At 38.2% G+C, this 24,196-nt stretch overlaps 1 protein-coding gene across 2 annotated transcripts in view; it reads left to right on the top strand.

The window, feature by feature from the left end:
- PKP2 (plakophilin 2) overlaps positions 1 to 24,196 on the top strand; it is a 91,388-nt gene that overhangs the window by 50,024 nt on the left and 17,168 nt on the right. For both annotated transcript variants that reach the window (XM_082739499.1, XM_082739500.1), the window contains exons 6-9: positions 2,764 to 2,941; positions 18,122 to 18,239; positions 19,091 to 19,255; positions 20,137 to 20,310. In XM_082739499.1, coding sequence (XP_082595625.1) covers positions 2,764 to 2,941; positions 18,122 to 18,239; positions 19,091 to 19,255; positions 20,137 to 20,310 — 635 coding nt within the window. The remainder of the gene's footprint in view (positions 1 to 2,763; positions 2,942 to 18,121; positions 18,240 to 19,090; positions 19,256 to 20,136; positions 20,311 to 24,196) is intronic.

Below are 24,196 nucleotides of genomic sequence, written 5' to 3'. Positions count from 1 at the left end.
CCTCTAAATTGTTTTCAACCACCTTTGGAGTTTTATTCTGTCACTCCTCCATCCAGTACCCCTCAAAATGGAGTGGGAGGAATGAAGTTATTGTGTTACAAAACCTGAGACTGAGAGACACTGCTCCTGACTAACCCCCAGAGCCAGTTGGAGCAGGAGAAGACCTCCTCCTGAGCCAGAATGCTGGGCCTCGCCAGACTGAAGACCCAGTGTCGCTCTTTCTGACAGAAGCTCAGCGTAGGCTGCAGTGGAAATTTGGTTATCGTTTCAGAAATTACGTACTGGTACACAGCCAAAGTAAACTGATGAAGGTCAGGAGAGTGTGTCTGGCCTCAAGTGTTCTAAATGGTGGGCCAAGTATTAGTATAGTCTAATAATTAGCACCTTTAACTGCGCAGATGATTATTTCAATCATTAAAATCAGGGCTGATGATATCACCACTGAATTCAGCCCCGCCCCCACCCATAAAAGCACCTTTGCTTTTTTCACTGAGTAGACAGTCCTGTATACCAGTGCTTCCTCTATCTTTTTTGCAGACAAAGCAGTACATTTTTTTTTTAAGATTTCATTTATTTATTTGACAGAGAGAAATCACAAGTAGATGGAGAGGCAGGCAGAGAGAGAGAGAGAGAGGGAAGCAGGCTCCCTGCTGAGCAGAGAGCCCAATGCAGGACTCGATCCCAGGACCCTGAGATCATGACCCGAGCCGAAGGCAGCAGCTTAACCCACTGAGCCACCCAGGTGCCCAAAGCAGTACATTTTTAAAAGTTGGAATTACCGACTGGGTGGTGAGGGGAATGAATAGGGAAAATGAAGATTTCTTCTCTTTCTGCCCCTTCTCTTTCTCTGCCCTCCTGGATGCTAGTGAGTTAGTCATTTACTGAGGTGTGAGGGAAGGTAAGGCAACTTTACCCCTCCTGGGAGTCACTGGAATAGCCAGCAAGAGGAGCATGGTCCTTGCACTGAACCAGAAGTATTTAAATGCCACATTTGTAAGAGAATCAAATCCTCAATGTATGTGCCACTTTGCATTCTTTCTGAGATACCCAGCTTCAGCCTCTGTCTCACAGATGCCCTGGAAGGTACAGTATGCGGTTATCTTCATTTCTTTCAGTATTGGCTAATATAGCCTTTCTCTTTAATGGCGGGTCAGGGGAGAGGTTTCAAGAGGAAAGGGAAGTTGAATGAGGACAGTGGTACCAGCCTTAGACCAAATGCTTTAGGCCATACACGTTGGCAAATTGATCAAATACTCTTGTATCTCCTTCACTGCCAAACTGTAATATAGGAAATACACAAGGTATCTAGCATAAATTCTGGGAGGACAGAAAGTCTACCATTGGGTAGGATTTAGTAAATATTAACTGGCGATGTTGATCAGCCTACTGGAGACCGGTGTGGGTATAGGCAAAGGTTTTCTGTGGGCCCTTCCTGCTCTCACTGGGAGGCAAATACCGGTCAGAAGTTGCAGGTAGTGGGGAGCAGGAGGCAGAGGGAAATATTCTCTCCCTGTTTCTTTTTTTTTTTTTTTTTTAATTTTATTTATTTTTATTTATTTGAAAGACGGAGATCACAAGTAGGCAGAGAGGCAGGCAGAGAGAGAGAGAGAGGGAAGCAGGCTTCCTGCGGAGCAGGGAGCCCGATGCGGGGCTCGATGCGGGGCTCGATCCCAGGACCCTGAGATCATGACCCGAGCCAAAGGCAGCAGCCCAAACCACTGAGCCACCCAGGCGCCCCAACTCTCCCTGTTTCTCAAGAGAAAAAAATATGACCCTTTAAAAACACTGAAGTCTTGGGATACCTGGCTGACTCAGCCAGTAGAGTATACAAGTCTTGGTCTCTTGGTTGTGAGTTCGAGCTCCACATTGGGTATAGAGATTTTTTTTTTTTTTGAAGATTTTATTTATTTATTTGACAGACGGAGATAACAAGTAGGCAGAGAGAGAGGAAGGGAAGCAGACTCCCTGCCAAGCAGAGAACCCAATACGCAGGACTCTATCCCAGGACCCTGGGATCATAGCCTGAGCCGAAGGCAGAGGCTTTAACCCACTGAGCCACCCAGGCGCCCCTCGAGATTACTTTAATAAAAAAAAAAAGTTAAATCTTTTTTAAAAAACTAAGTAAATAAAAATAAAAACATTGAAATCTTGGGTCGCCTGGGTGGCTCAATGGATTGAGCCTCTGCCTTCGACTCAGGTCATGATCCCAGGGTCCTGGGATGGAGCCCTGTGTCAGTCTCTCTGCTCAGCAGGGAGCCCCTCCCCCGCCCCGCCACCTGCCTCTGCCTACTTGTATTCTCTTTCTGTCAAATAAATAAAATCTTTAAAAAACAAAACAACAAGAACAAAAAAACACACACACACACACACACACACTGAAGTCTTTATTAAAATAGGATAATTTTCAGCCTGCATATTGGGTAGACCAGAATTTATTCTCTCAGTGAGGCTAGCCTAATGGTAGGATCTTTTAAGAGAAACAACATAAATGTTAAAGGATTTCTAACTTTCACTCACATTCTGGGTTCATTTAAGCTGGCATAATTTTATAACATAAATCTCTCTCTCTCTCATTACGGATCAGCTTCATTGCCATCTAATAAACTCAAAACCGATTCTTTTGGTTGGAAAAGGTCTGGCTCCCTCCCCCTTTTTTTCCGCAACAGCTAGCCACAGCCTGGGTGGTGTGGGCCCTAATGCATCTTTTCAGCAGTCATTTGACTCATCCCTGCACTGTTTTGATAGTACTCTTTGCTTTTCTAGGTTTGCTGTGGAATTTGTCATCTAATGACAAACTTAAGAATCTCATGATAACAGAAGCCTTGCTTATCCTGACTGAGAATATCATCATTCCCTTCTCGGGGTGGCCAGAGGGAGACTACCCCAAAGCAAATGGTTTGCTTGATTTTGATATATTTTACAACGTCACAGGATGCTTAAGGTAATGCCACTCTACAGATCTTTTTTCTGTATACCTTACATACTGCATCTGGGTTTCTAAAGCTCTACCTCATTACCTGGAGATCCAATAAGAATTATAAAGATCCCTCTAAATACAAGAAGCGTGTCCTTTCCCATTTTACCAGTGGGGCATGTAGAGACAATGAGAAAGGTAAAGTAAGAACACAATATTGTTTCTAGGCATGTTTGATTTCAGCAGCTACCCACATTAGCTCACAAGAGAGAGGCTATCAGTTCCAATAAAGAAAACAGAGATGTGAACTGAATACCCAGAATCCCAGGCAGACGGGTCTTCTCTGTCTCCCAGGGTTTAACATAGGCTCCATGCTATTTTTTAATTTACAAAAATCTAATTGACTGATATGGTTAAAATATAATTTTAAACCTAGTGCTTTTATTCTTTTATCTTATACATTATACTAGTCATAACGATTCAATATTTGTATATATTGCAGTCACCACAGTAAGTTGAGATAACATTCATTGGTATGTACTGTTACAGAATTTCTTTTTTCTTGTGATAAGAGCTTTTAAGACTTTTCTCTCTTAGCAACTTTCAAATACGTAATATAGTATTATTAACTATAGTTGCCATGCTGTACATTACCTCTTCAGGATTGACTAAGTTGTTTGTTTGTTTGTTTATGGCATATGAAAAATTTATCTCCTTTATGGTTTATTTGGACTTAGTTATTTTATGACTAGAAATTTGTACCTTATGACAACTTTTACCCATTTTGCCTACCCCTCTTGCTTCTGACAATCCCACCAGTTCTCTGTATCTATGAGCTTGTTTTTGTTAAGAAATCTCTGTACCCAACATAGGGCTCAAGCTCACAACCCTGAGATAAAAGTCACATGCTCCACCAACTGAGCCAGCCAGACACCCCGCAACCTTGGTTTTTTGGGGTTTTTTTTTTTGTTTGTTTCTTTTAGATTCCTTTTATAGATGAGATCATACAGTATTTGTCTTTCTCTGTCTGATATATTTCACTTAGGATAATGCCCTCAAGGTCCATCCATGATGTTGCCAGTGGCAATATTTTTCTTTTGTGGCAACATTCTTTGTTGTTTCTGAATAATATTTTATATATATGTACATACACACACACACACACACACACACACATTTTGCTTTTGTGTGTGTATATATATATCAGATTTTATCCATTCTCTTGTCAAAAGATACTTAGCTTGATTTCTTTGTTATTATGAGTAATGTCTCAGGGAACATGAGGGTGCATATATATTTTCAAGTTAGTGTTTTCCTTTTCTTTGAATAAATACCCAGAAGTGGAATTGCTCGATTATATAGTAGTTCTGTGTTCGAATTTTTTGTAATGTTTTCCACAGTGGTTGTGCCAACTTAACATTCCTACAGGCACTGCACAAGGTTTGCCTTTTCTCCATATCCTCACCAACACTTGTTATTTCTTGTCTTTTTGAGGATAGCCATACTAACAGGTGTGAAGTGATATCTCATTGTGGTTTTGATTTGCATTTCCCTGGTGATGTTGAACATTTCTTCCTGTGCCTTTTGGCCATCTCTGTATCTTCTTTGGAAAACGTCTATTCAGATCTTCTGCTTATTTTTTAATCAGATTGTGTTAACTATTGAATTGTATGTTCTTCATATATTTTGGATATTAACCCCTTATCAGATATATGATTTGCAGGTATTTGCTCCCATCCCATAGGTGGACTCCTCATTTTATTGATGGTTTTCTTTGCCGTGCAAAAGCTTTTTTGGTTTGACATCATTCCACTTCATTATTTTTGCTTTTGTTACCTTTTTTCTTTTTGGTGTCAGATCCAAAAAATAATCACCAATATTGATGTCAAGAAGCTTACTGCCTATGTTTTCTTCTAGCAATTTTATGGTTTCGGGTCTTATAGCCAAGCCTTTAATCCATTTTGAGTTAATTTTTGTGTATGGTGTGAGATAGTGGTCCAGTTTCATTCTTTTGCATGTGGCTACAGTTTTCTCAGCACTGTTTATTAAAGAGATTTACCTTTCTCCTTTCTCCACTTTCCCAAAGTATTCTTGACTTCTTTGTTGCAAGTTAATTGACCATATATGCTCAAGTTTATTTCTGGGCTCTTTAGTCTATTACAGTGATGTTTGTGTTTGTTTTTATGCCAGTACAACTGCTGTTTTGATTACTAGAGCTCTGTAATATAGTTTGAAATCAGGGAGTGTGATGCCTCTGGCTTTGCTCTTCTTTCTCAAGACTCTTTGGTTATTTGGGGGTCTTTCGTGATTTCATACAAATTGTAGAATTGTCTGTTTGATTTCTGTGAAAAATGCCATTGGAAACTTCATAGGGATTGCATTGACTCTGTAGATTGCCTTGGGTAGAATGGACATTTTAAATATATTGATTCTTCCAATCCATGAGTATGGTATATCTTCCCCTTTATTTATGTCTTCAATTTGTTTCATCAGTGTCTTATTGTTGTTAATATACAGTTCTTTTGCCTACTTAGTTAAATTTATTCCTAGATGTTTTAAAATAGCTGTAAGGCAACAAAGCCTAAAGAGACAGAAAGTTTTGCCATAAGAATAGCTACCAAAGAAGTTAATTTGATCAGCTTTTCTAAATAGTGGGATGAAAAAGTGCTTGAAATATTTTCTCTCTTGGACTGTCAAATGCCAGCTAAATCAAGAAAAAATAGAAGTACATGCAGGAGGAAGAAAAATGCTAGTCTGAACTTCTCTAAGATCATGCATCTCAAGCTTTCTTATATTTGAAAATAATCATTGTGCTTTATGTGCAAGGATTAAAAGAAATCAAATGGAAGATATAATCAAGGGGCACCTGGGTGGACTAAGTCACTTAAGCATCCAACTGTTGACTTCAGCTCAGATCATGATCTCAGAGTTGTGAGATCGAGCCCTCTCTCAAAAGGAAAAAGAAAAAAAAAGATGTGGGACTCCTGGGTGGCTCAGTCGGTTAAGCCGCTGCCTTCGTCTCAGGTCATGATCCCGGGGTCCTGGGACTGAGTCCTGCATCAGGCTCCTTGCTCGGCAGGGAGCCTGCTTCTCTCTGCCTCTGCCTGCTTGTGCTTGCGCGCTCTCTCTCTTTCTCTCTCTCACAAATAAATAAATAATAAATAAAATCTTTAAAAAAAAGATGTAATTGAAATTAGGCAGCCCACAAGAGGTTATAATATGTTCCGCTTTTGATATTTTCTCTAGTTACAGTTCATTTTTTGAGGGAATCTAGATGGGAAGTAAGAGAATTTATTATGGTAAAATATTTATCTTATCTTCATAGTTAATCAAACACCGTATCAAATACCAATGTTGTGTAGGCTTTTATGTTACTTACAGAGAATTTCACAAAGATGAATAAGAAAATCCTTAGGGAACTGTTAACCTACCAGGGGCTACAGATGAGCAAAGGAAAGAGAACACAGCTTATGATGAAATATGTTAGATCAATGGCTCCTGGAGCATTAGCACCTGCACCATCTGGAACCTGTTAGAATCCTCAGGTTCCACCCCAGACCTTCTGAATCAGAAACTCTAACTGGGGGGAGGGGGCAGCAATCTAGTTTTAACAAGCCATCCAGGTGATTCTGATGCAGCTGAACCATGGTGTCAGAGGTACAAGGGAAGTGCTGCAGGAATACAAAACAAAGGACCATTCATGCTAGCAGAGTGGAATCAGAAAGACACTATAGAAGAGGTGCCAAAGGAACTGGGCTTTGGTGGATTATTTCAATAGTCAGAAATTCTCTGAGGACTAGAGACTCAAATCCTTAAACAGCAGAAGAGGTGCCTAAATGGTCTCTTTGACTCCGTCTTCTGTACAGTTTGCTAGATCTGCTTTTTTTATTGCACTTTTGATCTAATAACACATTTTGATCTATTTAAAAACATTTTGCATCTCACAATTTCTCTGTAGCTCCCATTGTCGGACTGTGTTACATCAGAGTTCTTAAAGTATCAGGACTCTTTCAACTCAAAATGAGGTTTTCAAACTTGCTAAAGCCAAGTAAGGATTCATTGGCTCATGTGGGTGAGATGTTGATGGTCACTTGTGGAAGGGAAGGAAGTGCACTAGGAACCATGACCTCCAGGACTAGGACAGAAACTCAACATTCATGGGACTCACTCTGTTTTTAAATTTCTATCTCCTCTGCACTTGCTCTTCTTTCATATGTTGGGCTCATTCTCTACAAATGTGAACAAGCCTGTGCATTCTTTTTACTTTAATCCCTAACACCTAGCAAAGCTTCTGGCATAGAGTAAGCAACTATAAAATATTGAATGAAAAAATAAAAGAAAGAATGGCCAAATGAAAATACCTGATGAACTGAGTGAATAATCAAGTCTGGCGAGAGCATCAGATTTGTGATGGGAAGTAATCAAACAGAAGTTGGAAACATAGGCTAAGGTCTGATTGTGGGGGCCTTGAAGGTCATGTTAAGGGGTTAATTTTTTTCTTCTGTAAGCAAGATTATCTAGGGTGGGAGGATAGAAATAGGAAGTTCTGTGCGAAGAATAATTATAATATTAACAGGAAAGGTGTACTGAGAAGGTGAATAATGTAATAAAGACAAAGATGTTAGTTTCAAATCTTCCTGCCATTTTCCCTTATGAATGAGGAATAAAAGACTTGGATGGTTTGAGTGAAGCATGCCTTAGCTGACACACACATTCCAGAAGATGTAATAGCTGAATACACTCCCACCAATATGACACCATTTTAGTGTTTGCAAAGCCAGTTCAAACCACTGATTTGAACTACTTTTAGAAGCAGAATATAACAAAAAGTCTACCAAATTGAATGCCAATAGTACATGCTTAAGTATCTGTTCTTATTTCATTTCTGTATCTAATTTACAATAATAATAGCTGACATTTATTGTATATTATGTTCTAAAAACTTCTGAATGCTTTATGAGAATTTTCTTAGTTTATTCTTATCGTAGTCCTTGTAAAACAAGATTTCTCCATTTTATAGTTGAGGGGCTCAGATAGGTTAAGTGGTATTTCCAACATCATGCAGCTAGCAAGAGATAGCTGAAATTCAAATCCAGGAAGCCTGTCTCTAAAGCCACATATATTCGTATGTTCGTGTTTGTCACATTTCTACAGACTGTGCTGATGTGGATGAAACCTCTACCCTTGGGCCCCTGGGTTGCTCAGTAGGTTAAGCCTCTGCCTTTGGCACAGGTCATGATTTCAGGGTCCTGGGATTGAGCTCCACATCGGGCTTTCTGCTTGGCAGGGAGCCTGCTTGCCTCTCTCTCTCTGCCTGCCTCTCTGCCTACTTGTGCTCTCTCTCTCTCTGTCAAATAAATAAATAAAATCTTAAAAAAAAAAAAAATCTGTCCTTCACAGCCTACCTCACACAGCTGGGTAGACCAATTTATACTCACATTCAAGTCTTCTTCAGGGCATTGCATCTGTGTCTCATTGGTTTTATAAGTTCTATGCAAATAGAACTCTGCATTTCACAGAAGCGAGAAGATACAAAGAATGAAGCCTATGAAGTGGGCAACATTTCCAGGAAAGGAGAAGGCATTGTAGGCAACAAGGTTAGGTTAGATGTTGTCACAATGAGTATAAAAGCCACTAGGAGAAACCCGCAGAATGCAAGAAGAGCCTTCTAGGGAACCTGTGATCAAATAGTCTCAATTTCCATAACAATAGAGGTGTCTGCCCTATAGTTGTTTATTTATGACCACAGCTTCTCTAAACAGATTTTAAGATGAGTGTTAACTGGTTCTTACAAAAGTGAATCTTGCTGAATAAGAAGATCATGATGTTAGCAAGTATCTTAATTGCTCTAAGTTTATTTGAGGTATTCTCTCCTGCAGTGGGTGCAGAGCCAACAATGAATTGGCAACATGAGCAACATCTTTGGCACTGTGGTTGACTCAGTGCAGCTAAATTTTTTTAATCTCCTCAGAGAAAAACTGCATACACCAGTGACTTTTTTTCTTTAGTAATGTGACACTGAGATCAGTTTTGAGAGGAACTTCACTTGGTCTGCCTAGAGCAATGGTTTAGTGAATCTGCTCTGCAGGTAAGATGTTTGTGTTGTTAATGAACTTGCTTTGCAGCAGTGGCTCTGGCTCTGGCCACCTGGAGCTGGTACAGTGAGACTGCATTCCCACAAGAGAACGTGCAAAGTTTATCCTTTGAAAAGACCAACACTGTCAGGTCCAGGATATTTGTCGGATATCAGCCCTATCTACAGGATTAGCATCTGTCCGCAGCAGCATTTTCCATGCATGGGCCTTGGTGCTTTCTTTAGGTCCCTTTGGAATTAACATACTTATAACAACTGAAGTTACTCACTGAAAGGTGATACATATTTTGCAAAGAGGAAACATCTTAAACAATATTATGCTAGCAATAATAAGTAGTAAACTCCAAGCTAGGAGAGGAAAAGTAAAATACTACATTCCCAATTTGTGCTAGAGCCAGCAAAAGCAGTAGTATGCATCTCTTAGTAACTCCACAGACAGTGACATCATGTTGGTAGTTTGAAATTGGCCACAGTGGGAGTATTTACACCACAGAAATTGGCAAATGTTACAAGTCAGAGGTCTCCTCACTCCCTTGCCCCTAGAAAACTGTTGGGACACCTGAGTGGCTTAGTTGATTAAGCGTCTGCCTTCAGCTCAGGTCATGATCCCTGGGTTCTGGGATCGAGCCCCACATCAGGCTTCCTGCTTGGCAGGAAGTGTGCTTCTCACCTTGCCTGCCATTCCCCCTGCCTGTGCTCTCTCTCTTTCTCTCTCTCTGACAAATAAATAAAATCTTAAAAAAAGAAAGAAAAAAGAAAACTGATTCTTCAATAAAAATCTATCAGCACGCCACTGGCACTGAATTTCTGTTCGTTAATTAACATCAAAATGTGGGTAATTAGAGTATAAGCATATATATTTTTTCTATACACATCCCTTTTCAAAGAAGAAACAGTTCCTTTGTTTTCTTGGAAGGTATCACAAAGCTTCAGCATTTTCCTTTGTTTGAGTGGAGAAAACATGTTAAAATGACCCATTCATTTTTTTTTCCAAATTATTTTCATTTACTTAATGTGAGAAGTGTGCCATTATTTGACAGTTGATAATTTTTTGCAATCAATAGGCTACTCTTTCAGATATTTCAGATTCCAAAAGATTTATGTGACAATCATAGAATTGTAAATTACCAAAAAGCATGAGCTGCCTTCTTTGATTTAACACCCCTCCTACGTGCACACTCACTGTGATGAGCCCCTGCTTTTCTATTTAGTATGGGTAACATCTTGGGAGTTGATGTGACATGACTGTCAAATCTGTGTGTTCCACCTCGCGGATTGGGACACCTTTGGAAGACCTTTGGATGTGACAAATAAAACCAATACTTATTATCAGGAGGAAGTTTGAAATTTCTACCAAAGATTTATCATTATTTCTCCATTCCTCCATGTCATTCCCATTGTTTCTTTCTTTTCTTTCTTTCCTTTCTTCCCTTGTCTTTCCTGATTCTTTGCTCTCTTAAAGAAGGGGCTGAAAGAATCTACAGGTTAGAAATTAAAGTGCCTCCAGAGTTCCATTTGGACTGAAATGGACAGGTATAAGACCATGGAGAATGGTGGAAGCTGTCAGAGTAGAGAATGGGAAAAATATCCTTTTTCCAAGAGCAGTGAGGTTCAAAGTTCTGGAAGACACATTAGACTGAACACAAACACATCTCAGCAGTCTCTCTTAGCAGTCTCCTTCTTCATCTTGAAGAAATTGACAGTGACTCTCCCAAATTATAGAACCATTATCAGAAACTTGAGAAAGGAAACTAGTCCAACTTTCTTGATATTTTACCATTTGGTCTGTCTTTCCTCTTCCTCTTATCTAACACTGTATTTGTTCCTTGGATGCCTGCTATATTCAAATCTCTTCCCGCTACAGCAGAGGGACACCCTTATAAAAGGAGATTTCCCTTACAAATTGTAAGGGAATGTAAATGTCTCTCACAAAAGGGTGATTTCTGCTTGGTTTGCAGAACGTCTCCTGTGTTTGCTATTTCTTAAAAATAACCAGCTTAAAATAACATGACAAAGAGGCCTTTTTGGGGTGGCAAAACTTGCTCCCCTATACCATAAATAATGGAATTGGCAATATTTCTAGCAATGTTACACTATCATTCACAATTGTATTTTATATGTTGTGTATTTTAGATATTGTGGGGGCCAAGGATAGGCCACACTGAGATGAGCCACTTGACATGAAGATTATTTTGAGCTGAAGGCAATCAAGACCCTGTGTGCTCAAGAGAAATTTTTGCCTCTTTGTTAACTACATAGAAAACTCTAAATTGGCGGTCTTTCCCAGAATAAGGGTTATTAGCAGCGATAAATTTTATCTGAGTGTCCCATCTGTGTGGCAGGACAAACATCTAATTACTGAACATCTGCTCTTCTTTTCATCCTGTCAATTGCATTCCTTTCTTCTGAAGTCCCAGGCCCCTACCCCTATGTCCTCAGTTTAGAATAACATATATTAAAAAAAAAAAAAAAAGAAAAAAAGAATAACATACGTACTTCATTTTGCCTGTCTTTAGAATTTCCATGGCTATGTGGACTCTCTGTACATAGGCTATTTGATTTTCTCCTCTTTATCTGTCTCTTTTCAATTTGATTTTTCGTCCAGCTAAAAGGACCCCAATGGGGACAGGAACTCTTGATTCCTAATAAAATACAAACAAATGTCTAGTTTTATGAGATACATTGTTGTGTAATTTTCTCTTCAAATGAATTTAAAAGATTTAAGTGGTATTTAAATAGGTATATAAAATCCTGAGTTATAAAAAATGATTGTTTGTAAGTAAAATCTCAGGGTTTTTAGGTCATCAGTTTGAAATCTCTCAACAGTAATTAGGTTAGTAAAGCAAACAAATCAAACATCAAACCAAGCAAATACGGCTATGCTAACCTGATCACCTCTTTCTGATCTTCCTGAATCCAGTGCTTTTAAGAGTTTAGGTCGCATTAGAATTGTCCGTCAGCACAACTACAATGCTAGCAAATGTCTCAGTTCTTCAAACTAAATTTTCCACTATCCTATTCATGCCCTTAGCAGATAGGTTCAGATTAGGAGTTGTACTTCTCAGTAATTATGTGACATTTCTCTTTGCCAAAGAAACTCTTTACTGGTATCCCAGGCTCAGCCTTGGGGTGACTATTAAGAATACATGAATAGAACAAATCTGGAGGTAGAAAAAACAAGGTAACAGAAGAATAATTTTTATTATATCAAGAGGACTGTATTTGCTTGCCTTTCTGTGTATCAGTCAGTATGTGACTTGGGTCCTGAACAACAACAAAAAATTCCCAAGAAGGACTTTGTCAGAGATTTTTTAAAACATCCTATGTTTGTTTGTTTGTTGAGGTATAATTGACACATTAGTTTCATTACAACATAATGAATTTATATTAGTAGACATTGTGCAGTCAAATGCTCTACCCCTGAGCTATACCCCCTTTAGTAGACATTGTGAAATGATCACCACAGTTAGTCTGATTAACATCTGTCCCCATGTATAGTTAACAGATTTTTTTTTCTTGTGTTAGACCTTTCAAGATTTACTCTCTCAGCATCCTAGTGTTTAAAAAAAAAAAAAAAAATCTGGTATAGCTTAAATTGGAAGTAGTTTATTATTAACTATATCTTAGGTCACTGAAAATCTTTTTTTAAAAAAAACTTGACTTTCATCATAGAACTATTAAAAATTTTGAAATTCATCATGATTAAAAAATGAGCAGGTTGTTATATTTGGATAAAGCAGCTGATGACTTTTTTGCTATCCTGTGGTTAAAAATCTGTGCCTGTACTGGAGGTGCAGACCATCTGAGCATCATATGCTTTTACTCTAAGTCTTAAGCTTCTTCATCAATCCTTATCTGGCATCCAAGACATCTCCTTTAGGTGCCAAGAATGTCTATTCAAGTTCCAGTGACTCCCAGGCATATTTTTAAAAATTAGTTTGCTGTTTATAATTGATTCAAAATGGAATTTGGCATTCTACCTTGAAGAGCCAGCTAAATCCAAAGGAAGTGACTGTTACCTACCAACCAGATGATTACTGGCTACATTGATTATTCAGAATAATTTTAGATGATCTTAAAAATACAGGAAAGCAAAACCAAAGGATTTTTTTTTTAAGATTTTATTTATTTATTTGACACAGAGAGAGAGAACACAAGCAGTCAGAGTGGCAGGCAGAGGGAGAGAGAGAAGCAGGCTCTCTGCTGAGCAAGGAGCCCAATGCGGGACTTGATCCCAGGACCCTGGGATCATGACCCGAGCTGAAGGCAGACGCTTAATGAACTGAACCACCCAGGCGTCCCAAAAACCAAAGGATTTTCAAGGATAGATTTTCTCCTCTACCTTCTGGCTTCTTGAAGTGTAATAGATGCTGACATATCATTGTTCGGTTAATGTTCCTTGTCCTGGAAGGAACAAGATGTGTAGGTGGGAGAGCTTTGTTCTACCTCCCAATGCTGCTTCTTTTTGCAGACCAAACAGTTGACTTTGACTGCTGTTTGCAGATACCTTCAGGAACTGATGTTGACTTTTAAGGTAACAGACAAGCCCTTTTCTTGGCAAAGAGTTTTTGTCCCTCTGCCAGTTCAAATGAGGTTCCCCTTTTGTTCTGTGCAATAACAAGCTGCCTCTGCTACTTTCTCTGGGTTCATCACAGACAAGGCCCAACTGTTTGATATATATCAGCTGAGAGATAAACAAAAGCCCAGACCTAAATCTCAAATAACAAGAGGAAGAAGGATGCCTCCTTATCCACCAATCTCTTATCAAGTGCCTGTTGGGTCTTAGAATGGACTCTGACCAAGCACTTAGGGGACTGGGGCCTTACTGCACAGTTTACGATACACGATATTGAAATCCTATAGTTGTTGGTGGATATGAAGATGTACCTACAATATTTGTAAAATCATCAAGGTGGTCACTCTCTCAGTACGCTAGCTAGACCATGAAGACTGGTCCCATAGGCAGTAGGTCTTGCTTGTGACACACATGTAAACTGTACATTTGTAGGAAATTACACCTATTACCAGTAGATATCACCCCATTTAAAAAAAAAAATCCGCCTTTTAGAATTACTTGTTGTTGAAGTGTTTTGAGAAGATTCACTTTAACCATATTATTGTGCTGTCTGCTAATCTCCTATCTCGTGAGTAATTATAGCCTTTAACTTTATTTTTTTTAATTTTTAAAAAATTTTAATTCCTGTATAGTTAACATACAGTGTTCATTTCCCCAGGCTAGTTGACCATACACCACACACTAAGCTTCGGACTTTCTTTGTCGAAACAAACCTCCTTTTGGTGCTGGCCAACTAGCTGTTAACAGTATGCCTGCACACAGATGACTTCTTATGGAAGGGCCAGTAAAAAGCCTATTAGAGGCAGGTAATTCTGATTTTATTTGTTTTTTTTTTTTTTTAAGAGTTTATTTATTTATTTATTTGAGAGAGAGAGAGAAAATGCCAGAGACAGATCAAAAGCAGAGGGGGAGTGGGAAGGGAATGGGCAGAGGGAGTAGGAAAAGCAGACTCCCCGTTGAGCAGGGAGCCTAACGTGGGACTTGATCCCAGGACCCTGAGATCATAACCTGAGCTGAAGGCAGACGCTTAAGTGACTGATTTTAAACAAGAGTCACAGGTCAGGATTCCAAATGAAATTTTAGTGTGCCCTAATTTGGAGAATTTTGTGAAATTACAGATAATAGTGTTTATAAAGTACCTATTATAATGTCTATTACACACACTTAAGTTGCGGCTTTCTTTGTCATTTGACATTGTCCATTCTTTGGTTTGCCATATGAATTTAAGGTTTAGTCACCTGTCATCATTAATCTTAACAAAGACATGCCATTCTTCCTTTAATTCTAGCAAAGTCCTGGGTGTTTGGTTTTCTTTTTTCCTTTTCATTAGGACACTCAGGAATGTGTGAGATAAGTGGTCCTAAAGAGAGTCATGAATCATTGATTTGCTTTTAGATAAAAGACACCTGAATCTTCCTAAATCTGTAAAGTTTTGTTCGGAGACATACAGAGGTTCAGATTCTATTTTTTTCCACCATTTACAAGTCCTATTACCAGAAAAATTCTTCCTCATATCAAGCATAAGTAACCAATCAAGCTGGTGTTCCCCCCATTCTGGCTCATGGAAGGTGAAGAGTTCCAAAACAATTCTGCTTTTGTGCGAGTAGTTTCTATTGCCCACTTCTCCCTTCTTCTGAGGCCGGGCTACTAACCTCCAACTTAAGTCCAAGGATCTGGTTTTTCAATTTCAGTGTACAACAGCATACATATTTTAGTTGGCTGGAAGTTGCTGATGTATTTACCCAGACTTTGGCTAGATTATACCAAGAGAAGTAAAACCATCATCTAATTGAGTTGAAATCATAGATACTAAATTAAACATTTCTAATATATTCATTGGTAACTCTGATAATCAATTATTATTGAGTAGTATGTCTGTATGCTCATTCTCTTTTACTTTCAATAACATAATTGTTGCCATGTATAAATACTTGATACTATTTCATTTATAATTGTGGGATATTTTCCATATTAAACCTCTTTTGGGCTACCTATAGGAAATAGTTATAAATAAATATTTCTCAGGATTTGGGAGATAAGTTGTAAAAGCTTCCATTCTGCCTAAGATGAGCCATAGTAATTCTCTGATTCCCACAAACTTAAGTACTAGCTATTGAAAAAAAAATTTAGTACTTTAAGATAGATATATCACTTTCATAATTACTGCTTATTTTCAGAGTGGTACAATAACAAATTCCTTTCTGACTAGGGACTTCTATTCATGGATGTAGTGCTTTAAAATCATCCACCCTTATCGTTCATATTTCTGGGCAGCTGAGTAAGGTAGGAACTATTTTTGATATGCAGGAGCAAATACTGAAGCAGTGGGGTTACACTTTCTGTCAACAAAGGTATCAAGTGCCAGAAAACCCTGATAAGTCCCATTTCAAGCAAGTAGAGTCTGGATAATACCAAACTACAAGACAAGAGTCCGCGCTTGTGAACTGGCAGTCCCGCCAAAGCGAATTACCATTCACACCCAAAATAAACACCCTGAAGTTTAACAAAGCTAGGTCATCCATCTGCAAGGTATGTGGCAGCTTTAGCTAGTGAGAAACCTTTTGGTTTGTCAAAGCCATTTTAAACTACTGCCATTTCTCCAAGCCAGAGGTTGAAAAGGTCAAGGGGAAGCTTTAAAACATGTGATAACATTGTCTTGGAGTTGGGGGACATCTGATATTTGCTAAGCAAATGGCAGAGTGAATGAACGTTGATGAGGTGTGCTCTCGTCTGGAGCCGCCCCTGAGAACAGGATGAAGAACAGCTCTCCCTTTCTGACTCTACTGGGAGAAGTGACTTAAACTCTTTGGATCTCTGTTTCTCCATGTGTAAAAGAAGATGACTGGAAAAGACGCCTTTTTTCATTTTCTGTCAGGCTTCTTCAGAGAATAGATACAGGATATTGGTTGAAATGATCATTTCTTGAGAAAAAAGCTATCATAAAAATGGTTTGATTTACAGTTTCTAAACCTACGCATTATCTTTTTTTAATGGATAAAGTGTTGGTTTTTCAGGTACAGTAAAAATTAAGGAGCTAAATCTTTAATTGGAATAGTCAAATGAAAACCAAAGTCACAGAAAGGATTTTGTTAAAATTAAAAATTCATTGTATCAATCCAGAAAACATTAAATTGTTAGTGTAATCCCTGGTTTAATATATATTAGTCTCATCTCTTCAAGTATTACATTGAATCATGAAATTGCATTTCTGTGGGTTAAAAATAGTATTTTTCAGCAAGTTCATCCTATAGATGTGATTTTCATGGGAGCAGGGTACAATGAATGCTGTGTGTTCCTTTTTTCTTCCCATTACTTCTTGATATCATGCTGGGTACATTTGTTCTCTTATTTAGTATGTATTCAAAGCAGTATTTTGGGGCAGAAAGGCTTTTTGAAATCACTTAATACAACTTATTATTTTAAAGATGAAGAAAATAAGACCCGAAAGTTCTCAGAATTGTAGTTCTTTTGCTGTTCAGAATGACAGAGACATTATAAACAAATACTTTGAATACTCTGCCAGCAAAGAAACCAAACAAATAAACTGATCTGATAAATTTTATAGGAATAGTTCTTAGCAATTAAAGTTCACAAAAGGGAATAAGTAAAGGTGGTTCTCAGAATTCTAAAAATCTGAATGTGCTATTCTTTTACCATTTTTGTTGACAAAAGTATTAACATTTTTGGAGGGAAATTTTTTTGATGCTAACAAAACCTTAATCCAAAGGAATATAGTAATAATAATACTAGAATATAAACATCTGAATTTGAAATTTGATCCCCAAATAAATTACTTTGCTGTATTTGATAAGTTTCAATCCTCTATAAGGAAACGACCTCCACTTGTAGATGTAGTTACTGTTTATAGAAAGGTGTCATGGCCTAGCAAAATTAGAAATAGACTAAGTGCAAAGATATTTATAGGTCATGCTTTTGACTTAGGTCTTCTACACTGTGGAACTTCGAAATCTTGTCACATCTCTTTGCCATTTTATAGAGTCATCACATTTTAGAACATCTCGTTTGATATTTGTCAGTGATTGTTTACACTGAAAGCTACAAAACCCCAAATAGAGTCCAACATCATGTCTTTACAAATGAGGAAACAGTCCCAGAGAATTTAAGTCACTTGAAGTTATTTAGCGTTAAGACACAGAACAGGTTTGTACTTGGACATCTAGTATACCGCTATGTCAAATATGCCGTTTGTTCTTTCAGTTGTGAAGTGTTTGCTTCATATCTACCGTCTCAAAAACTGATTGCAGATTAAGTATATGATGCTGTGGCCTTGGTGCTTGGAGTGAAGTAGACAGAAAGCTTTTATTGACACACTGACATGTTCCAGGAATATAGTTAGAGGTTGTGTCCAGATTTTATGACCATCAATTGATAGAGAACTGACCCCGTGTCTGCCCCGCTTTTACCAATTTGTCAGTTTTCCAAACACGTGGAAGAAGCATCAATCAAGTAAAACTTTAAAACAAAGGCCTATTAGATACACAGCTTAAATATTATGGTTATTTGTTTTTCCTGATAGAAATATGAGCTCGGCTGGGCCTGACGGGAGGAAGGTGATGAGAAGGTGTGACGGGCTGATCGACTCGCTGGTCCATTATGTCAGAGGAACCATTGCAGACTACCAGCCAGACGACAAGGTGATCCGTGTATTAAATATCGCTCGTTTGAATTACTTACTTTGTCTTACTAGGACACTGCAGAAGATTCTCAAAGTATTCTCTTTGGGTTTAGATTTATTCATTAGCTCACTTGCTAAGCTTAAGGTTTCCCATCCATACTTAGCAATATTAAAAGTCTATCTAGCCCCATCTTTCTGTCTACTTTCCAGACCCAAATTTACAACTACCTGTTTAATGACTCTGTGTAGATATTTCAAAGGAGCCCAAGTGCTCCATGTGCAATAATGTCATCTATTCCTTTATTCCCAAACTTGTTCCATGACTGAATAATCCTTTTTAATAATTATCCTCACCCACGAAATGAAAGAAGAAATCTGAGTAATCTCTGACTGCCTTCCTTGCCTCACGTCCTTTAGCCATCAGGCAGCAAACCACGTGTATTCCGCTTCAGAAATGGCCCCCAGTCGGTCCGCTCCTCCTCCCTCACACTGTTCCTGCTGCCCTGGTTTGTGCATCTTTCATACTTACCATGCAGTAGCCTCCTAACTGGTCCTGCAAACAATATCTTCTGTTTTCCACCTCCATGTGGCTACTAAGTTACGTATCTTAAAATAGGGAATCGTCTGAACACACTCTTAAAAATAAACTAGAAAGGCTCTCTAGTGGTTTAAGAAATTCAGCCTCTACTCCTTAACATTGTGTTCATGACCATTCGTGATCTAGCCATGCTCTTTCCACTTCCCCGGACACAATCCAAGCACACCCCACTGCATCCATTAAACTGTGAAAGCTTAATACATCCTGTGGTATCACACCTGCAAAGGGATGTCTGTATGTGTATGATCAAGATTCATGTCCTGTTTTCTCAGGCCACAGAGAACTGTGTGTGCATTCTTCATAACCTCTCCTACCAGCTGGAGACAGAGCTCCCAGACAGATATGCCCAGAGTATCTATATTCAGAACCGGACTATCCAGACTGACAACAACAAAAGTATTGGGTGTTTTGGCAGTCGAAGCAGGAAAATAAAAGAGGTATATTGGGAGGACTTTGAAAGAAAAAGTGTTTATCTGTGTATTTCTGAGTACTTGGTGTATGTCAGGCACTATTTTAAGTTGTTTTAATCCTTCTGTCAATCCTACGAGGTGTGTATTATTAATATCATTTACTGACAAGGAAACAGAAGTACAGAATGGCTTATTAATTTTCCCTCCAGAAATCCAGGAAATTATAAGAGAGGGGATGGAATTCAATCCCAGGTGGTCTGGCCCCAAATTTGCCTCTTTAGCCACTATATCATACTGCTATATGCTTAAAAGTTGGGAAGTAAGCTTAATACAGCATAGCCAATGGTGTATAAATTGTGCAACCCTGATGTTTGGCTCTTGGTAGCCTAAAAGTATATCCATACGAAGGAATACTGTCCCTACTGGCATTTCATGAAAGCTGTAAGAATGTAACCCCTTGCTATTCCTCAGACTATCATGGTACATATTTGTGAACTTGGAGAGCAACTGGTAAATTTAGAATGCTGATGCTATCCCAGACAACTTTCCAAGACTGAGGAAAGAGGCCTGTTTTTCTTATCTCCACAGTGGTTGTGACTAAGTAAGCTTTCACCTTAACAGCAGCCTGAAAATGATTCTAGAACTGTCTATGCTTCATTCTCGAGTTTTCTCTCACTATGAAATGTAAAGTTGGGGTGTTGTTAAGAAGAAACAGACATTATGAGCTAAAAGTTAACTAACTGGAAATCATATATGTTTGCTTTTTCATTTCCACATCAGGGGCTTGTTATTAGGGAAATTGTCAGTCTCTCCAGACAAGATGGTATTTCTGTTCCCTTAGTTTGGGCATGGAATTGTAGAAATCACTTGAAGGCATTAATTCTGGATTTCACTGTGTATGTGGTTAGCAATATCAGGACATGCCGATGCCCGAAGAAAAGAGCAACCCGAAGGGTGTGGAATGGCTGTGGCATTCCATCGTGATACGGATGTATTTGTCCTTGATTGCAAAGAGTGTCCGAAACTATACTCAGGAAGCGTCTTTGGGAGCTCTGCAGAATCTCACAGCAGGAAGTGGACCAGTGAGTATCACTCCTCGTCTTCTGCTTTTTAAAAATAATGGCATTGTAGGACATACCTACATTAGGTTCAGAGATGGGACAGTGAAGTAAGAACAAGATTTTTCTCTTCTGTCAAGACAGTTCTCAGTAACTGCCAGCAAGGCGTCCAATTTTCTAGGGACTTTCAGTCTCAATTTCTGCAGACCCAAGTAAGGCTGTGAGTGGAAGACTCCTAGGTACTTCTATTAGAGCTCTTTCAGTTATGAGTTTCAGAATCCTACCTAAACTGCCCTGAGCAAAAAAGAGAAATGTCTTGGCTCGCTTAACTGGAAAGTCAAGGTGGGTCTTCTTTCTCTCATGGTGGGTAGGTGCCCAGAAATTGTAATTATAACTCTATCTCTGGGTTCCCTCTTCTGCTTTTTTGTTTTCAGAGGCTCTTCTCATACGATAGCAAAGGCCACCAATGATTTCAGACTTCTATTGTATCCACCCAATGTCCTCACAGTAAAGAAACCACTATTCTCTCAATAGCTCCATTTGGAACTCAAGAAATGAGTCTCACTTGCCTGTATCTGAACCAGTACCTGTGGCTAGTAGCTTGTGATGTTGTGACTAGCCAGGTCTGGGTGATGGGCCCACCTATGAATTTCAGGGGCATGGGTTTGAGCAGGCGGGCTCACTGCCACGGGGACTACATGGACTGAAATGCTAAAGCAGCGACTCATTAGCAGAAGAAGAATGAGTGCTGGCCAGGCAAAAACAACAGATGTCCACCGCGTATGGAGTTGGAAAGGACATCTGTGCTTTTATGTCCCAGAAATTCAACAGAAAATAAAGAGCTGCTTCTCTTCCTGAAGCGCTTACTTTATACCAGCAAAGTCAAAATACATAAAACAGTAAAGCCTGTGATGTTGTGATGATGTTGCTTATTCCCCACCCCCGGTATTTTACACCTTATTACACAGTTTAGTTATTTGAACTAAGCTTGTATTCTCTGTCTTGATCATGAAGTTATTATACTAAGTCCCCCCCCGCCACGCACAAAACTGTTCATTATATGTCCAGTTTCCAATTATCCATCCCCGCAGAAAGAGTACCCTTGTGGGTAACAAAAATATTATTTATTCTTAAGAAACCATATTCATGGGGCACCTGGGTGGCCCAGTCAGTTAAGTGTCTGCCTTAGGCTCAGGCCTTGGGTTAGATCCCAGGGTCCAGGAATCAAGCCCCGCATTGGACTCCCTTCTTGGTGAGAAGCCTGCTTCTCCCTCTCCCACTCCCCCTGCTTATGTTTCCTCTCTCACTGTCTCTCTCTTTTGTTAAATAAACAAAATCTTAAAAAAAAGAAAAAGAAAGAAAGAAAGAAACCATATTTGTTCTTTAATTTATGTGTTTACACAGAAGCTTGCTCTATTTTGAACAAAATCGTGAAATACTATAACCAGTATTTTCTTACCTTGGCACTGTAATTAAGAATATGAACAAACTCAGGGCGTCTGCTGACTCATTCAGTAGAGCATGGGACTCTTGATCTCAGACTTGTAAGTTTGAGCCCCATGTTAGGTGTAGAGATTACTTAAAAATAAAATCTTAAAAAAAAAAAATAAAACCAAACTATAAACTCTTCGATTTTCTGCAAAATTTACTAGTACACAAAAAGGAAAGAACAAGAAACTCCCAGGGGGCCCTGAATGATACACAATCATTTTACCTTCCCATCTTCCCATGCGAGGTTTCCATTTCTTTCACTTTCCCAAACTACAGAAGCCCTCTCATTAACTCCCAGCCAACTTTAAAAAAAAATGTTAGGAATTAACGTGGTGTGCACGTGTGTGTGTGCATATCTGAGTTCCTTGTGTTCCTTGTAGGGAACAGTATGAGCTAAATCTTTAAGCCTGGATTTTAGCCCTCTTTTACTCCAAGATCTCTCATGGAATCCAAGCAGTCCAGAGATGTTTCCACATTCCCGAGGATAGATACAGAAATATTGTGCCACACAGGTTCTGAATATATTAGTTTATTACCTAGATCTTAAGTTCCTACATTCATTTTTTGGACACCTACTAAATAGCAGGTACTAGCCTAATGCTAAGTATGTAGCAATGAAAAAGACGAAATCCCTTTATTTTATAATAATCCAATGATAAACAAAAAAACAGAACTCTAAGGTACTGGGAGATTCCCAGTGCAAAAGGAATCCAAGCATTGGAGATAGCCTCATAACTGTTCTAATTGCGTCAAGGCATTTTAAATAATACCTAAGTCTGGTCCCCTGAAAGGAGGCCTACTCTGATCTGGTATTAATCTATACTCAGAGTTGTTAAAGTTTAATTTGACTGGAGATCTATAGGAGAAAATCATTAGCACCATGGGACAGTGATATGTTCTTTTTTTTTATTTAACTTCATTTTTTTTTCAGTGACCCAAAATTCATTCTTTATGCACCACACCCAATGCTCCATCCAGTACATGCCCTCCTTATTACCCACCACCGGGCTCACCCAACACCTTACCCACCTCTCCTCCAAAACCCTCAGTTTGTTTCTCAGAGTCCACAGTCTCTCATGGTTTGTCTCCCCATCCGATATGTTCTTTTAAATAACGAAATTCTTTTTATTAAAATTTTGACTTATATATCCTTTCTAATTATTACTTTTCTTAGTTTTGTTATACTTAAATATTATAAAAAATACTTGTTTTTATCATTTTTAAAAAGAACTGTGGAATAGGGAAACATGAAAAGCAAGGCATTTAAAATAGTTTCAGAAAATATCCAGTGATTAACCTCGTGCTCATAGCTGAGATATCACTGAGTAATTGATGGCCACATGCCTGAATTGGCAAAAAACCTAAACTTAAATGAACAGCTTCCTAAAACATAGGTTTTATAATTATAAACCTATAGCATATAGGTTTATAAACCTATAGCATATAAACCTATAGCATATAGGTTTATATAACCTAAAGTATAAAATTGTGACAGTAATTTCTAGTTAGTAAAAGTGTATTTGTAAACTTTATTGGCTCAGGTATAGTTCAGATAATAAATAAGGAAAGAGAAAGGATTAATTAAATTTACCCATTTGGCAAACTCTATAAGTACAGTATAAATTAAAAGTACATTATAAATTAAAAGATTAACGTACAGAAAAAAGAAAGAAAAGGTTAAGGTACAAGCTTTCAATTATAAGATAAGTCCCAAGGATGTAAGGCACAGCAGGTGACTATAGTTAGCAATACTGTGTTGTATATTTAAAAGTTGCTGAGAGAATATATCTTAAAAGTTCTCATCACAAGAAGAAAAATTAAAATCATGTGTAGTGATGGATATTAACTAAATTTATTGTGTTAATTATTTGGCAGTATATAGTTATATCAAATAATTATATTTTACTCCTAAAACTAATCAGTTATGTATCAATAGAAATAAGTTAAAACACCACATAGTCAAAGTTAAATGTCATTGAAATAAGTACTTTTCAAATTTCTAAAACACTTTAAAAACATTTAATACCTGCTTGGAAAAAAAAAAATATATATATATATCCCTTAGCCTCAGACCTTACTAGAAAGCAATTTCTAGCATCAGTGAGATTTAAATATGAAAGACAAGACAGTAAAGCTCGTTTCTGGTATTCGAGGAAGAATATCCTCATAACCTGGAAGGGGAAGATTTTTAAAAGCGAATGCAGAAAGTACTACTATCAAGTATGTATTTTATAAATTGACTACCTTAAAATTAACAACTTACACTGTTATGCTATCAAAATACATTAAGACAGTAAGAAGGCAAAACCACAGAGTAGAAAAAGATTTTTGCAAGATACGTAAGTAACAAAGGTTGGTGTCTAGGAAACATAAGAAAACTCATCAAGTTAACAGTCCAAAGCTAACCTAATAGAAAAGC

This window comes from Mustela nivalis (genome assembly GCF_964662115.1).
Source record: "Mustela nivalis genome assembly, chromosome: 7".
In the NCBI taxonomy this organism is placed as follows: domain Eukaryota; kingdom Metazoa; phylum Chordata; class Mammalia; order Carnivora; family Mustelidae; genus Mustela; species Mustela nivalis.
This window is presented reverse-complemented; position numbering and strand designations above follow the sequence as displayed.